At 41.2% G+C, this 17111-nt stretch overlaps 1 protein-coding gene across 1 annotated transcript in view; it reads right to left on the bottom strand.

Moving 5' to 3' along the window:
• The window catches only part of LOC140224147 (protein sax-3-like), a 111473-nt gene that overhangs the window by 25336 nt on the left and 69026 nt on the right, over positions 1–17111 (bottom strand). Inside the window, exon 3 of the mRNA XM_072297569.1 lies at positions 4140–4184. Coding sequence (XP_072153670.1) covers positions 4140–4184 — 45 coding nt within the window. The remainder of the gene's footprint in view (positions 1–4139; positions 4185–17111) is intronic.

Genomic DNA, 17111 nt, shown 5'->3' with positions numbered 1-17111 from the left:
ATATTCTTACACAGGCGACTAAAAATTAGGTATACATTTTATGAATTGAAAATGATTAATTACTCTTCGTTCAAATAAATGTAACAAACACATTCCGCCACGCTGCAAACTAAGAATGACTATACGACAGCATCGTCTCTGTATTTCTTTCGTCCGATTGATCGGGTAACTTTATTCGTTTCTTGTGAGCAAAATATTCTATGAAAATAATTTGTGGGTTAATTTTATTGAAAGCCTTTCATCCGTTTCTATTGTGCAACGGGGAAAAAATAACGCAGCAGTTTTAATTAAAAATGTTCAGCTCCCCTCCTACCCCTTCCCAGTATCGTGTATTAAGGCATTACGTTTTATGAGTGACATGATTTAGAGTTTTATACGATCGCAATAAACACACGCGACACGACAAAAAACAGACGTGAATTTTTTAATTACTGGAAACTAGAGGGATAATGACGAAGCATCCCAGGTTTCCGCACGTAATACTGTGGTCAAAGATAAACTATTGAGTCAAACAGAGTCGAAGCGGTCTTTCAGAAGCTGTCATCAGGAGTCCCGGGTGAAAGAGAGACATTATTAAAACAAAGTTACTGTTCTGAAGATTATTTTCTCAAATTTGAATGATTCCCTTGAGACGAAATGCTGTTATTGGAGTCGAAGAGGAATCAGTGGCGTGGCGTGAATTATCGATTATCGATATCTCGCCATTTGAAGCTATGGTAAAGAATCGATTACTAAGGTGTTCGCTGCGAACACCCTAATAATCGATCTTTTTTCATAGGTTTGAGTGGCGTATCGATCGATATATCGCAAAGAGGAAGGATCTTGCGAGAGGAGCCATTCAACCTGAGAAGACACCTTATGGACGACATCCCGTATCCAGACATCGGGACACTCGTAAAATGCCTATTTTTAAGCTCCCAACTTGCAGACGGCCGCATCCCGAGCTTATTTTTCTAGGGATTACCACAGATCTACTAATCCGGTTAAACGGCCGTAAGAAATCCAACCCCTCTTTCAAAGTTGACTTTACACAGCCATCCAGCTTCAAATAAAGTATCGGATGATCATTTGTGCGGAGGGAGGAGTAGACCGGGGGGTCTCAATTCTGAAAATGTCTACATCTCTTTTAGTGACACAAACGGCCTTTTTACGGAGAGTTACCGCCAAAGCTGTTAACAACCGTGTGGAATTTATTGTAGCTTGACGCCAGGTCACTGTATAGTACTGAATAGCACTAAGGTTAAACTTACGCCAGTGTATTGATTCACTGAATATCTCTAAATTTTGAGAAATTTTTTCGATTAAATATGTTTTTACTCTATTAGAGATCGAAGTTTACTTAATTATAAATTATTTGCATCAAGACTCGGTCAGATTGATAGAGAATGAGGAAGTTGGTAATACTTCTAGGTGGTTATCTTTCTCATTATAGATCGCAGACAATTTATAAAAATAGAGTGAAAACATCAGATAGGTACTTTAAAAAAAAACCCGAATTCAAATTTTGGAAAGAAAAAAAAATTCTAAATCTGCGAAAAACGTGCGTAATAAGCATTCTTGGTTCCTTGAGCAGTTCCTGGAGCAATTCGCCTTCATTGTGGAGGTTAGGCAATTTTATTCACTTGCGTGTTGGTATAGTCGTATGCTTCATAATTGCAGGAGATTCAAAGTTTGCACTCGTTTTAGTAAGTAGGTCCGATGAAGCTCAGGGCTCTGGAACCATAATATTATCCCATGTATTTGGAAAAAAGGATATATTTTCCTGAATGTCGGATTTTTTTGAAGGAGAAGAGAGAGTCTACATTTTTTCTCAATCTTCGGAGGATAATATTCGGCGGATCCATTCAAACTAGTATACGAGTAATAGCCTTAAAATGCATCTCAGAGAGATTAATTTTCCAGGAGAGACTCTCCAATGCCCCCACTGCACTTCAAAAGACGAGGACCCTTCCTGGACTGGAAAAGGACACAGGACAACCTTGGAAAATTACTTTAGTTACCTATTACTGAATCACAACTTCATATTTATCAATCAGAAACGTACCAAACAATAAAACGAAGTATAAAAATTCTTGATTTTGTATGGATTGAAAATCACGCACCGTTTCGGCCAATTAGTAGGCTCCAAATCTACGTGACCGGGAAAAAGAAGTATTATGAAAATCCAACCCCAATACAAGAGAATAAAAAGGAAATTTAAATTAAATGACAATATTTTCATACTTTCAATTGTGATTTTTGGCTCAGGGAGCAAAGCAGGAGGAAAAATTGCTCATAAAAATCAGTCGGGCCCGGTGCGTCCCATGTCGCTGAATTATCAATCATTCCTCACACGAGGACGCGTCAAATCAGTTATAAGAGCAGGAGCAGGGAAACCGAGATTCACACTTCGAATCCCCCGCGCGGCGCCGTCACAGCGCAGTTGCGGAGGCCTCAGGCGTGGAAACTTCAATTTCCAACGAAGACGAGACGCCCTTGCCCTTATCTACCCCGACAACTCACCTCTCCCCCCCTCCCCTCGCCCCCACCCCCGATTCCAAGAATCACCCTTTATTGAAACCCAGTCGGGGATCTCTCAACGCGCGTCCCTTTAGTCAGCCCGCTACACAATCCATCAAAATCCCTGTAAGTTAATTATTTTTACACGTTTCCCTCTCCGCGCCGGCGAGGCTCCTTAATAACTTTAAAGTCTTTCTTAAAAGCACTTTGCTCGGGAATCCCGGTTCCCAGCCTTTGGTCCTTAAGCCTTTCCGAGTAATTAACTTAATTGTCTTGAATGAAAATCAATCCGGTGACGCGGGAGAGAGTTCGCGGATGCGCGAGTTGCGATTGATGCGACCGGAACCGCGACCGCAACTCGTCGCTCGTAGTGCGAGAGTCTGTTTTCACGCGGCGCACAGTAGATCGAGTCGATCAAGGAGGTCGGACATGAAATTTTGAACTAAAACCGCAAATTTTGATGTTTATTTCGTCATATTTCAAACTTTTAGGGGTGCTTCTAGAAGAAAATTTCACAAAAAAAACCAACGAAACCACCTTTAGAACATAAAAATTTTGTATAAACTGAGTTATAAGCTTTTAAAGTTTCCAAATTTTGTCCGACCTCTCCCATTGACTGAATCCACTGTGCGGCGTGAATGATCGATTGTCGATACTTCCCCATTTCAAGCTGTGTTAAAGAATCGATAATGGATCACTAGACAAGGTACGAATTTCAGCATTCTGATACATGTTTCCTGACCAAAATTTCACGTAGAACACGATACGCACAACGAAAATTACCGACATTAACTCCTTACGAAGATATTTAATGATTCTTGATGCGTGAATTGAAACCATCCGCTCATGAAAACTCAATGCTCTACGTGATTCACATGGCGCGCTAAATGTTATCATAAACGTCTCAGCGATATAAAAATCTGGCAACCTCAGTCTTGACGCTTTGGCTCAGCTATAGCAAATTGCTTATAGTTTGAACAACACATGGTGGGAAACGAACATTGCTCGATTGAGGAGCTTGCTGAAACCATTGTAGTGCGCGATTTGATTCACGTAGAGCTTTGAGTTTCTTGTGAGCGGCCGGTTCAAATTCCTCGTAACCAATGTGAAATAAAAATGTTAATATCTCTGTTAGGAGTTGGTTTCAGTAATTTTCGTTGCGCGAATCGTGTTTTACGAGAAATTTTGGTTCAGAAACATGTATTAGAATGCTAAAATTCGTCCCCTGTCTAGTGGTCCATTCAGATGTTTGTTGCAAACACCCAGTTCGTCGATCTTTTTCCATCGATTTAATTTTTAAATGGCAGCTCAATCGGTACAAAGCAAAGCAGGCCAAGCTACTGGATCAGAGGGAGGTTCAAAATGAAGAAATTCATCGAAAATATTTTATATTGTTTACCTGATTACTTGTTTTATTTTTGTATGGACTCGAACAACCTTACCACGATTTCGGTATGATAAACTTACAAAGTTTAACTGAACCCAGATTCTACCTATAACAACCTTGATATTATTCATCTCCTTCCCCATAAAAATTTTGCCAGCATGGTCGGTTTTAGCAGGGAATCTTACCGGTTGAAACATTTTTACGATTTTGTTTCGATAAAAAAAATGGACAAATTATGAGACTGCTTACTCACATATGATTTGGACAGGAGCATGATATCGGCTGATAGGCGACTTACCTGGAACATAAAGAAAAATCAACATTATAGAAAAAAAGAATAAATTCAATAAAAAAAAAATTGAAATGAAATTGATTATAATCCTTACGATCCTACCTCGATTTATTACTGTTCATTGCTATTTTTTTTTTATATAAAACCTCACTTTCAAAATTTACGAACATCATCCATTTACACAGTTTTGATGTGTAGTTTCTAGAGCAATTTTCTTTTTCGAAAGATGAAACATATATCAACCTTCCATCTTTTCCATGGTGAATTCAAAAAAAGCACCTGCAGGATGGCAACACAGATTCTCATAAAAATCCGTAAGATACGGAATTTCGGGCACAGGAGTGTATGGAATCCTTTTAGTTAAAAGGGGTTGAAGAACAACGGGAAAGAAAACCTCCGTTGTTTGTCCTCAAAAGTCAAGGCAGATGCTGAACGCATTGTGAGTCGATGCGCAACGCTGAGGAAAGCTGATAGCAGAAATTCATGTCAACGACTTCATTATCTGGCTAATATGGGAGCCGCGGTACGGGAGAAAGGAGGGGGTGGGGGTCGCGCGCATCCCTTCCGTTTCTCGGGAAATGGGGGGCTTTCCCGGCTCAGAATAAACGTTCGAGGAGAAAAAAATAATACGCGGAACAATCAATAAGGAGGGAAGGGCACGAATCAAAATCAAACGAAAGCGAAGATCAAATGAAAAAATCAACGAAGCATCAGGAGCAAGCGACGAAAAGCGCCACGTTTCCGAGGGTGGGTCGCGGAGAGGGAGGGGGGTGGTATTATTATTACAACTGTTTCTTTTCCTGCACGCAAAGCATCTAGTTGGAAGAGACTGTTTTACTCGGCGATGACTCAAGGAAAGGGCAAGAGGCAGTCAAAGGAGGATCCTTTAATGGAACGATGAAACAACGATCATTGCCAAATTGCAGCTTTCAGCGAGAGGGAGCCAATTTCCTAACGAAAAAAGACGTACGGTATTTGGACTGCGTTAGGTAGAAAAGGACCAAGTCACGTTAGCAGTTGCAACATTTAATCGGGCATTCTAATTTTTTGCATGAAATCGGCTGTGTGAATTTTTGTGCAAATTTCAGTGAATGGAGAAATTGCATGCAAATTTTTTGCTTTATCTGAAAGTGCTTAAAGAGCTGATTTCACAGCATTTTTTATAATGTTTTCCTGATATGGGAAATAGTATTTCGATATATTTAAAAGTGAGAAAATGCACCGCCTAGTGACGTCATTTGGCGGCATTTCCCATTTAAATATTCGTATTTTAGCAGATTAGATAATTTTGTCATAATCTTCTCCAACAATAGTTCAATTCATGAACGAAGGGCATCCTCGTGTTCAGTTTACTCAGTAGCTTCCACTTAAACACGGAATTCATCAAATTTGAGACACCTGCAAATTCTCTATTTTCTGCAGAGTACGGAGCGTATTCCTTAAAGTATTGAAAGGAATCCACACCAATGTTCTCTTGTAAGAAGTTAAATTGTCCAGTAGAATTTGGCAATAGCTGATGTGGCTTAGTTCCTTTCTGCAAAACGCGGGCCATTTGGAAGTGGTTGGCTGAATCCCTCCCCGTTATGACTGGCCGTTTGGCTTTTGCAACATGATTTCAATTAGGAGTGGTTTTACGATGGAGCCAAGGGGCGCCGGGTGCCCTCGAGCGAATCAAATTTAATACTCGTAACGAAACCGTGAAGACGGTTTTATTGGATTAATAAAACTGAGCTCGTGGATATAAAATTGTGCGGAAATGATGACACCCTAACTTTAAGAATTTTTCAGACAAACGGATCCATCCTCGATTGAAAAGAAAAGGATGGCAAAAGAGAAAGCGGTTCTTACAGGTCGTTATATTGCGCCCTCAGATGTGATATACACTTTTTAGTTGATACCACTATTACTGCTCGTGGGAGCTCGTTTTGCCTATCTTGTAAAATGAAGGCAAGTCATTATGCGCGTCATTCAGATACCACTATTGCTACTCGTGGAGGCTCGTTTTGCCTGTCGTTTGAAATGAAGGCAGATCATTTTGCATATAATTTCGAAATTTAGATACCACGAAAGGTACGCTTCAGAGTTCGTTATGCCTACCTGCACAGCACGAATGGTGATTTTAGTCTAATTTGTGGAAGCTGATTCAACGTTATTTTTTCTCCGGGGGGGGGGGGGGGGGGGGGAGCTTCTAATGGAAGCATCACAGGGAAGGAAAGTTCCTAAAAACCACAAAATTAGCGTTACTTTTAGTTCAAGGCAGTCTATTTACCTTTCGTTCAAATGGAACCCACACTGGAAAAAAAAACACATTGGATCTTGAGTCCAGAATCTTGAAAACATTGACAAGAAAAAAATACTCTTGATTCAATCAGATTTTTGCTTGAATCAAAAGGAAATCCGCTCAAATTAAGAGGCTTGGTTCTTGATTTAAGCTTAAATCTGATTGAATCAAGAGAATTTTTTCTTGCCGATGTTTTTAAGAGCCTGGACTCTAGATCCAATGTGTTTTTTTTCCAGTGCATGTTCAGTTTGTATTGAAATTAAATTGCGCGAGTCCGAACAGTACCTGCAACGAATCTCGATTAAGACAGCAATGAATGGCTTTAATTCTTTTATATACTATACTCCTTTTTTTCTTTTTTACGTGCAGTGAGTTGAATATCCTCCATACGTTGATTGTCTGGCGAATACAGGAGAAAAAAAACCAGAACATGAATCCATTGCTAGTAGACGTTTTTGCATGAACAAGGGAGCTTTCCGAGCCAACACCATGAAGCGTTTGTCTCCGAGAGTAACAATAATATTGATTAAAGGTGTTGTTTCCGAGCCCACCCTTTTCCAACCTCCGAGATTTAATTTTGTTTCCATCTTGATTCATTTTGACTCGATTGTTTCCTGCTTTTACTCCTCTGAAACGGCGCAAAGTTTCAATTTATCTTTCCAACAACTTGCTTTCCGTCTCCTACGTATCAATTTCACGATTTCCCTCCGAATCTTATAATTTTCATCTTGGTTTGTTTTCTACCTTTCGTTGGTCGAAACAGAAGAATAAACTTCGGAGCTAAACACACGTTTCAATTGACATCGAAATATAAAAACCCAAAATCTCTGGATAGAAGAGTTGTCATTACGGGTTTTACGAACCACATTTTGCCACGATGAACCACTCTTTTTAGCTCATTAAATGAACAACGATTCGACGGCCTAATCCCCAAATCGCGTAACTCGTTTGTGGTGTTAAAAAATCTCCGCTCTCATTTTACTGTTGTGAACGAGAATAAACCAATAGCATCCCTCGAAGTTTTCACAGTTTTTTCTTCACACTGAAAAGAAAAATCACGGGAGTTTTTAAGAATTGACGTTTAGTAGTTCTTCATTTAAAAAATACAGTATGAAAAGTAGTCTGCAACGTTGCAAATCGAGGTACGTGGTTTGGGAATGTCACCACCGCTATTTATCATTAGCTCCCATACGTAGAGATCAGGGCCGGATTAGGGGGGTGGCCACATAGGCCGCGGCCGATGACGGCAAATCTAAGGGGCGGCAAAAATTTGCAATTTTTTAAAGTGTAGGTAAAAAGAAAAATCGGATTTATAAAAACACAACTACAAACGAGAAAAGGCGACAAAATCTCTCATTTCCTGAGAGGATAGTAATTTCTAATTTTGTCGTCTCTTAGTGATACAAGAGACAGCACCTTTAATAAGTCGAGTTAAGAGAGAGACCAAACACGCAATTTGGTCTGGAACGGCTCAGAGAAGACTTAGAGAGAAATGATAACGAGGACTTGAGATGAAAAGGAGAAGCCCTCGGCTCGGCGATCGGCATGTAACACATATTAGCGCCTACAGGACTGCACGAATACTTCACGCATTGCATCAAACACAGTGCGGTCATTGCGGTCAGCGTGAAACGGATAGTGCCTACAAGACTGCGTGAATACTTCACGCATTGCGCCAAACACAAAGCGGTCAGCGTGAAACGCATAGCGCCTACAAGACTGCGTGAATACTTCACGCATTAAGCCAAACACAGTGCGGTCTGCGCGGTGCGGCGGTGGAAGTTAAGATCATTGAACCACACTATTATGTTTGTTCTTTCATAATTTTTTCGTTCATTTCTTATGAATGGAAGGCCTTGTCCACACAGAGATAGGTTTACGGAACTTAACTTTCGCGCAAAGTTCCGTGAACTTTTGCTAGTAGTGTTGACAGGACTTTCCCAAAAAATGTGTTCAACACGAGTAAAAGCGTCTTATGCACCCCTCTCCCGCTGACACGTTCATTTGGTGGTTTTTATCGAGTTTCAAAACGAATGAGAAGGGGGCGGCAAAATACAGGCGGCCCATGGGCGGCAAGTAGGTGATTCCGGCCATGGTAGAGAAAGGTACTTTTAGGGATAAAACATAAATAGGACCAGTGAAAATAAACTAGGAATAGTGGTACCTTATTGGAAAATTAACTATACCGTCCGCTCCAGGTTTAGAGACGGTAAATTCTGGATTAGAGCTAGAGTAGTGGCCGTTTTCTCAGCCCTATAAGGGCGGCACTTACGTCCGAAACTTACGGCTTCAGAATTCGCAGCAGACTCCACGTCTAAACAGCCTGCAATTACAGCCCTCAGACCTGGAGCTATTTTTTTAGCGTGCACTGGAAAAAAAAACCACATTGGTTCTAGAGGCCAGACTCTTGAAAACATCGACAAGAAAAAATACTCTTAATTCAATCAGATTTAAGCTTAAATCAAGAATCAAACCTCTTAATTTGAGCGGATTTCCTTTTGATTTAAGCTTAAATCTGATTGAATCAAGAGTCTTTTTTCTTGTTAATGTTTTCAAGAGCCTGACCCTAGATCTAATGTGTTTTTCTTTTCCAGTGTGGCAAAGACACCTCCCACTCCCCTGGAGGGTTATGTAATTTAGGGATAGGAACGTTCCCCAAGGCAAGTCCGAGAGACGACTGTCACCCAACAGCCCCCCGAAAATCTCCAATGCAAATTAGCTTATCTCTCAATCTCAGCGTCACTCTCCATCAGCGAGCGGGCCTGGGGTGAGGGGGAACGGAGCAATTTTTTGCCTCCTGGACGCGATAATGACTATTATCCGGGAAGTTGACCATCCCCATCCCCATCCCTCCGGATCCTCACGCACACTTCAACGAGATCCGATATCAGCGCTAATCCGACAACTTTAATAACAAAATATCCCTGTCGGGCCTCCGAGGAAGGGACCGGAGGGACGCCCGACTAACCTGTGCGCAGTGTAAAGTAATTTCAGCGGCGGCCGGGCCTCCGCTCCAGCCGCCCATGAAAATCGCGACGGGGGAAGATGGAGGATACCATGTAACCGGATACGACCCCGTACTACGCGATACTTTCTGGCTGCGGTTTGATGGAAATCGCGCCCCCGCCCCTCCGGCCGCGTTATCGCCGACCATCAAGCAAATATTAAATCAAGATCGGGTTTTGGATTTGAGAGGCTGTTGGGAGGTCTGATTCGCGGTCGCGGTGCGTTGGAGCGGTAATTTTGTTTGCCTCCGAGTTACGCGCGTGCTGCCTGCCCGGGCGGCTCCTGCCGGGTTCCGCTTCGTCCGTCGCCGCGAACTTAGTCAAAACTTTGGTCTATGTATACATATAACTCTATGTTTTATATATACAACTCTCCAGTTTGCTGAAATATGACACTTAGAGAGATGAGATATCTACGACCACCGAGGAATGAGAGCTAGACATCATTATGGGTGCTCCGTAGTGCTTTACGCGAGGATCTCGACCCATATCGATGACCAAAGCGTGAAGCCACCTATTCTCCAAGCTTTGTTTCAAAATTTTCGCTCTTCTATTATTTTTTCGAAGACTGACATTCATACAGAATATTCGGCTGACAGAGGAGAAAAATGAAGGAAGATTTTCAGAAATTACGTTGATTAGTTTTTCAAAGAAAGATAATGTGCGGCAGGAAGTCTGCAACATAGTAAACGGAGGTAAGCGATTCCGCACATTGATCATCGATATGACTTTTCGAACTCTAAGAAATTTTGAAATTCGATATTTAATTCACATATCCGTAATGACCTCCTTCTACACCACACTCCCTAATTTTTTGCAAAGCCCCTTTTGCCACCCTGTCATTGGGCGTCCCCTTCGTCTTCCCGCGGGAGAACCATGGATCTTTTTTTGTTTTCATTATTCGGAGTTCAACACAACATTCGACCACGAATTAGTTCGAGATAAGTTTAAAATGACGGTCTGAGTGGAAACAGCAAATAGAAAGACTTTAATGATTCTAAGACAATAATTTTGGTTATACGGGGTGACCCAAAAGTCCCGCGCCACCAGCACCAGGCATCTACCCCTGTAACCTTTGCACGAATTGAGTTAGAGACTTGAAATTTTATGAGTGCTCCTAGATTAAAGGAAACGACTTTTGGAAACCCCAAAAATTTTAAAGGGACCACTCTGATAGGGGGCAAGAACCCCACAGGTTATGAGGGTGGCGCGGACTTTTAGACCAACCTGTATGCTAACCTTTTTAAGAAAAGGGACTGGTCCAACTAGCTCGACTACTTACGCCTGATACTGACTTACTTGTGAATCAGAATCGTATTGTAGACTCCGATAACGGACAATGTAGCAAGGGTAGACAGGATTAATATGTAAGGATACCTTGGCAAATGGTGACTTACAATTTCATAGTTAGTAATGACCCTGTTTTTTCCATTGGCCCATCCCTGTTGATCGCGGCTGGCAGAAGTAGCAGTCGCGACCTCCCAAAGATAGAAAAATAAAATAGAGTTGAGCGGAGGAGGCTACAATGAACAATGGACAATGGCTGCAAATAAACTTGATGGATCGAAGCGTCGGGCCGAATTTATGATTGTCACATGGTGCATAATGAAATCATAAATACTTAACAGGCGAAGAACATGTGTGCTTTCGAGGGAGCGGAGGTGCGGAAGAAATAAGGTTTGCTCCGTTGAAGTCAGCATGAGGCCACACGTTAATGAACCAACACGTGTGGCTGACAAATCACGGGTCGCGGTCGTGTTATGAAGATGGTGCGTTTATTCCGAGATTTGGAACAAAAATCAAGACATCGACATAGGTTTGAGCATATTCGGTGGCTAATAAACTTTAGAACCTTGTGTCTCGAATGCAACATTTCAAAATTTTCGCGCCCCGTTCATTTCTTTTTTGGAAGGAAAGCAAATGCAAAAAGCGGGCTTAATATATCTCAGATTTTCTTTTTCAACTTCATAGCTACTTTGTCAAAATCTCAAGTCATGTCGTTCATTTATTCTTCCTTCTAAAAAAACACAATATGCGTAAAAATGTTAAAAAGATTCAAATTTAACTTCAAATCAGTCGTGCAAGAAGACCATGTAAGGAGTTTTAATGAAAACAGCAAAGGAAAAAAGAGGATCTTTGCCGTCATGCTCTAAAGAATTGCTCGTGGAATTTCTTCCGAATGTTCTGATGAGCAAGGCTAAAAACTATCGGAGCAAATATCTATCTCCTTGCCTAGTTCCGTCTGCATGCATTTGCGCTTGGATTGAATGCTCCTTCAATGCGAAGGTTATGCAATAGAAGCTACGAGGAAGTTAGAACAATGGAGATGTTGCATGTGTGAGGGATTTGCGATTTGACCATTGATCTTATGTAAAAGTTCGCGAGAAACACGATGGTGCCACGGGTTTTCTCTGAAATCATCTCCCAAGCTCAAAAAAAGCTCTTTAAGTGAGGCCAAAATGGAGGGGATATCCCACCCTACCCTGAGAGTCCACCTCTACATCAAGACAAACTCTCCATGCAAAGATAGGGAGCAAATACATTAGCAGGGTTGCCGTGTTTTCAGTTTTGGAGTCCCCAAATGAAGTGGCAGCCCTGTCAATGTATGCGCTCCCTATCTTCGCATGGAGAGTTTATCTTGATGTAGAGGTGGACTCTCAGGGTAGCGTGGGATATCCCCTCCATTTTGGCCTCAACTTGAGAGCTTTTTTTGAGCTTGGGAGTTGATTTCAGAGAAAACCAGTGGCACCGTCGTGTTTCTCGCGAACTTTTACATAAGAACGAATAGTGAAATCGCAAATCCTTCACACATGCAACATCTCCATTGTATCTGAATTCTGGACTTCGGTCTGTAGGCGCAAATTCCGTTTTTTGAAGAGGAAGAGGCAAGTTGATCTGATGACGCGAAGATCTAGAAGTTGAGCGATCGACTCGGCAGATAACCGAGAAGCCGCGGCTGCTGCTCAGCTGAAACGGATCGAAGCCCTAGTAAATCCTTAAATCAACATGAATCGCTTTTACGGTCTGCTTCTTTTGCTCCCGTGCTTACGCGTCCCCCCATCCAGCGGCGCAGCGGTTAGTTTTAAGTTGGACTGCATTTCCGGGAAGTTCCGACTCCCCACCCCATGGTCGAGTCCCTGGCAGGATGTACAGATTTTTCCTTGGCGTAAGTTTAAAAAAAATATACACAGGCCTGAACAGTGCGTAAAAATAGCCTTGAAATTCAAATCGGTAAATTCTTTTTTCGTTACATTTTATTCTGTCTCGGCTTGTTATTTGGACGTTAAACTGTTCAACACGGAAAAAATGAAATTGCTGATTGAACAATTTCGTAGTTTAAAAGAGTGTCCGACATGTTTCAATGTAGATTTTATGATAAAAAATGATAATTTAACCACCCTCACGGTTAAATTAGCTTTCCACTATTGTAGAATGTACATTTGAAACATGTCGGACATATTTTTTGACAATTTAATTGTTAAACCAGCAATTCATTTTTTTCCGTGAAGTGGAATTTTCAAGAGGAACTTTCGATGGAATTTCTTTTCAAAGAGTTCGAATTTGTTGCATCCTCTGAAAAGAAAATATAAAGGTCAATTCCTTGGCTCCTAAAATTGTCTGTCACTTCGTTGAAGGCGTAGGTCAGAGGCGGATTCAAAAACTTCGGACAGGGTGGGGTGGGAGGGGGGATTTTTCCTTAACCCCGTACACTTTAGTCTACAATATAGTCCCTACCTAGTATAGTATACATATTTATTGCCATAAAGTCCGATAACTACACGAGTGTGCAACACAGGGTTAGCATAACTCCCGGCTAGAAAAGAGCACAAACGTCACTTGCAGATCTGGATGTTTTTTCCGAGTTTTTAAAGCCATCTTTTGCTTCAAAGAAAAAGAGGGAAAAAGTAACCGTGCGTTGGCTCAAAGTTATAAGTTGAAGAACTAATAAAGAATAAAACTATAAGTTGAGGATTTGAAAGGAACGGAGGAGAGAGGAACATGAACTTGTACGAGTATATTCGGAGGCGAAGTATTTGCTCAAACTTTTGAGCTTTTTGATACTTTACACGAATCCGTATGCGTCACATGCGTGCGTTCTCGTCGAGTTCCGGGATTGACTTATCATTGTGGTCACAGATGGTGAAAGGGTAAGATGACGACATGGAGGGATTGCAAAAATACTCCGTCTTTGCGACCACAACGGACACTTTTACGCACATTCGTGCTGGAATTCAATCCCAGCGCAATGGATTCACATACATGTCGACGATGGACCTCTCAACCACGTATCTCGTTTACGGTGCTTTGAAATCTCCGCCCAATTTTATTTTTTAGAGGGAGCACAAATGAACGTCATTTTTGAAGTTTTCGAAGAATTTTCGAGAAATAAGGAAAATCACGGAAATTATAAAGGAGTAACTTCTAGTAGTTTTCCCTTTAAAAAATAAAGTGCGTACGGCGAGGAATCAGGAATGTCGCAAACCGAGATACATGCGGTTTGGGAGTTTCACCGTTGACATGATATTCTGATATCAAATCGATGCCTCATACTGTATGCACTCATTCTCAGAGTTCATAATTTTCAAAATGCCTGTGCTTACCCTGAGTTTCTTCTCCTGCTTTTTTAACAGCAGCAGCACAATGACTGTACGGAAATTAAAGATCCTCTTTCAAGCGGGGGAAAAAATCACATTGGTATTCACTAAGGTTTAAAGAGAATCAAACGCATTTCACCAGTCAATCTTGCCTATGTGAGCAAATTGTGCCTCCTCCTAAAATTCGGCTCAGATGCTGATCCAGAACCCTGCTAAAATTCTCGAAATATTTCACGCAGAAATGTTAGCGCCGCAACTTTTTGAAAAACGATGTAAGCTCAGAAATATTGAAATTCTAAGGGTGTATACATTTTTACGTTCCGAATGCATGTTTTCATTGTGTCTTTTCTTGGTATTTTTCGGGCTCGTATTAGGGATACAGAAAATACAAAATTCGCATTGCATCTATCCACGAGGCGTCTGTTATGAATCTTATGTAGATTTTAGTATTATCCCCGCATAGAATGTTTTAATTGGCTCATTTTGATGTATAAAAACACAAATCTCTCTTTTGATCTTTCGGAGTGTAACTTCCTCAAAACCTCAATATGGTCATCGTATTGTTCATGAAGTAGAGTCCCCATTTTTTCAATTTCAATTAAGGTTTTTCCCCGAAATTTATCGCATTTTTTCGCAATATGATTTTCCTCACTCAATTAAATCTCTCGTTGTCTAGTCACTAACAGCTCTAAGGGTACTGAGCATTAAATGCCGGAATACAGGATTTTTTTTTTCGGTGTCACCATTGACGTACCTGGACGCAGAGAATCCAAATATCTGATCTATTTCGCTAAGTACCCTCAAGTCCGTTTTAAGTGGGGAACTTGGGAGTTCAGAGCTAGTTTGTGGACGGTTGAAGAGTTATTATTGGACCTTGTGCGCTGAACCGCTGAATACGTTTCGGTTTATTATTTTTTCAGTGGCTTCTCAGCGGGTGCTTCAACCCCGCACGTCCAATATGGCGCCCAGTCCGCCGGGCAACGACCATGACCGCGAACGGCCCAGACAGCAGACAGCAACAACCATTTTGCGCCACGCTTTCCCGCGATGTCACATGAACTATTTACCCCTACATTCGGATTGCACTGTTGCTCGTGATTTCGCACATTATGCGTGTAAGCAACGAATCTCTCATTTTTGGGAGGAAATGAGCAAGGAAAATTAAGTCTTTATGAAATGTAAGTAAAATCTAGGAAGTAAAAAATGTAAACCTAACTAATCTAAATGTAAGTGTAATCTAAATGAATTATTTGAAAGTTCATACGTACGTACAGTAATTTTAATTTAGAGACAGATAGGACCGTTTAACAGAGAGGAAAAATAAAATTAAAAAAAAAATTAAATTAAAAGAAAAAGTACGAGAGAGAGAGGGAGAGAAAAGATCAACAAATCCCCCCCCCCCCCTGTCCCTTTTGCTCTCTCTTATATATTATTATTTTTTTAAATTGTTTTTAAAATACTGCATATACTCCGATGATTTTGCCTTAAAAAATATGTATTCATGAACATGTCTACATACATGTTTCCTAACTTAATGAGCTGAGTTCCAATGGGATCCACCAGTTCTAGCCTCGTGATGCGGGAGCAAAAGGTAATTCTTACACCTGAGCTTTTCGACTATTCGAAGCTCAGATTATTAACATCTCATCAGCTCTTGAGCGAAGTGTTAAGAAATTGGTTTGATGGTATTAAAAAGGACACTTCGGCGGTTGCACTTGAAGGTAAGTGCAGCTAAGAACGAATTTTCCTCTCGGTGATGCAGAAGAGGAGGAGGAAGAAAATATGACATACTTCAATATGATTGCTGGTTAACAGCTCAACTGGAAATCAAGCTCGCTTGGATTTACAACCAAAAAGAAACTAATATAAGGGACGTTTGGGATTCTCGGGGAAAAAAAAAGTTTCTTAAATTTTTGCACTCCTTCTGGGATGCTAAAAGGGCGTTGTTGCCTATGAGAAGGACATTTTTACATTCTCAAAAAAAATTGTTTTTCTCTTAAATGTTTTACCTCTGCTGGGATGGCAGGGAAAAGTATACGAAAAAACGTAACTTCATTTCAATGCTGCAGAATTTTTACTCGTAAATTGTATTTTTTACTATGAAACCGTTGGGCGTTTATCCATGATCAAAAGTTTCTCTGCTTTTTCTCACGATCAACTGCATGCAAAAATCGGCACGAAATTAGAAAGGAATGGCACGAATATATTTTTATAAATAGGTGGCACTGTATGAGTCAATTTTGCGATGTAAGAATGCAATCACGTCTTATTGTCTGGGAGACGACGAAATTTTGTCTCTGGTCAACAAAGGCTGCTGTTTTGGATTTGTTTGAAAGTTTCAATGATACCAGAGCTTGGCGATACCTCAGACTTCCAAACTATTGGGACATCTTGATAAAATCCAAAGGAAACGTACTTAAAGGTAGTTTTCATTGATTTTGATACCTTGAAACTCCGACAAAGGACAGCAATGTCCATCTGACTTTGACAGTCGGTATGATTTCCTCGGAGTGGTAGAAAACCGAGCTGTTTGCACAGCGTGACATCGTAGCGTCCTTTTAAACATCTCCGGCATCTTGCAAGACGCAACTATTAACTACCTCGCGACAAACCATATCGCGCGCATCCCGTCGAGACCTCAGATTTTCATCGCTCAAACCACCCTTAACCTTCCCGCCGAGCCACCCCCCGCCCACCCGCTAACTTTTCAATTTCCAATCACACCCCTCGCCCGCCTCCCCCGTCGGTCTTCGAAAAAGCTCTCCGCAATCTCGGCTTCGAAAATTCGCATCATGATGTAAATACATATTTTTTTTATTGCATCGTATTATATGCGATCGAATGGAGCTGCGCCTGACGCTGGTTAGCATTCTTGCCAGATTGTGACGAAAATTTCCTGTTTGAAGGTTATGGAATTGCAGAATTTTATGAAGGATTTGGCAATGTTCCTCGCGCCGCACTTCCCGAAAGCTACAACGTAGTGACAGTCTCATTATCTGCTCAAATATTAAATTGAGGTTTAGTACAACGTCTGGCCAGGCCTCCTGGAGGC

This window comes from Bemisia tabaci, chromosome 3, assembly GCF_918797505.1.
Source record: "Bemisia tabaci chromosome 3, PGI_BMITA_v3".
NCBI lineage: Eukaryota > Metazoa > Arthropoda > Insecta > Hemiptera > Aleyrodidae > Bemisia > Bemisia tabaci.
This window is presented reverse-complemented; position numbering and strand designations above follow the sequence as displayed.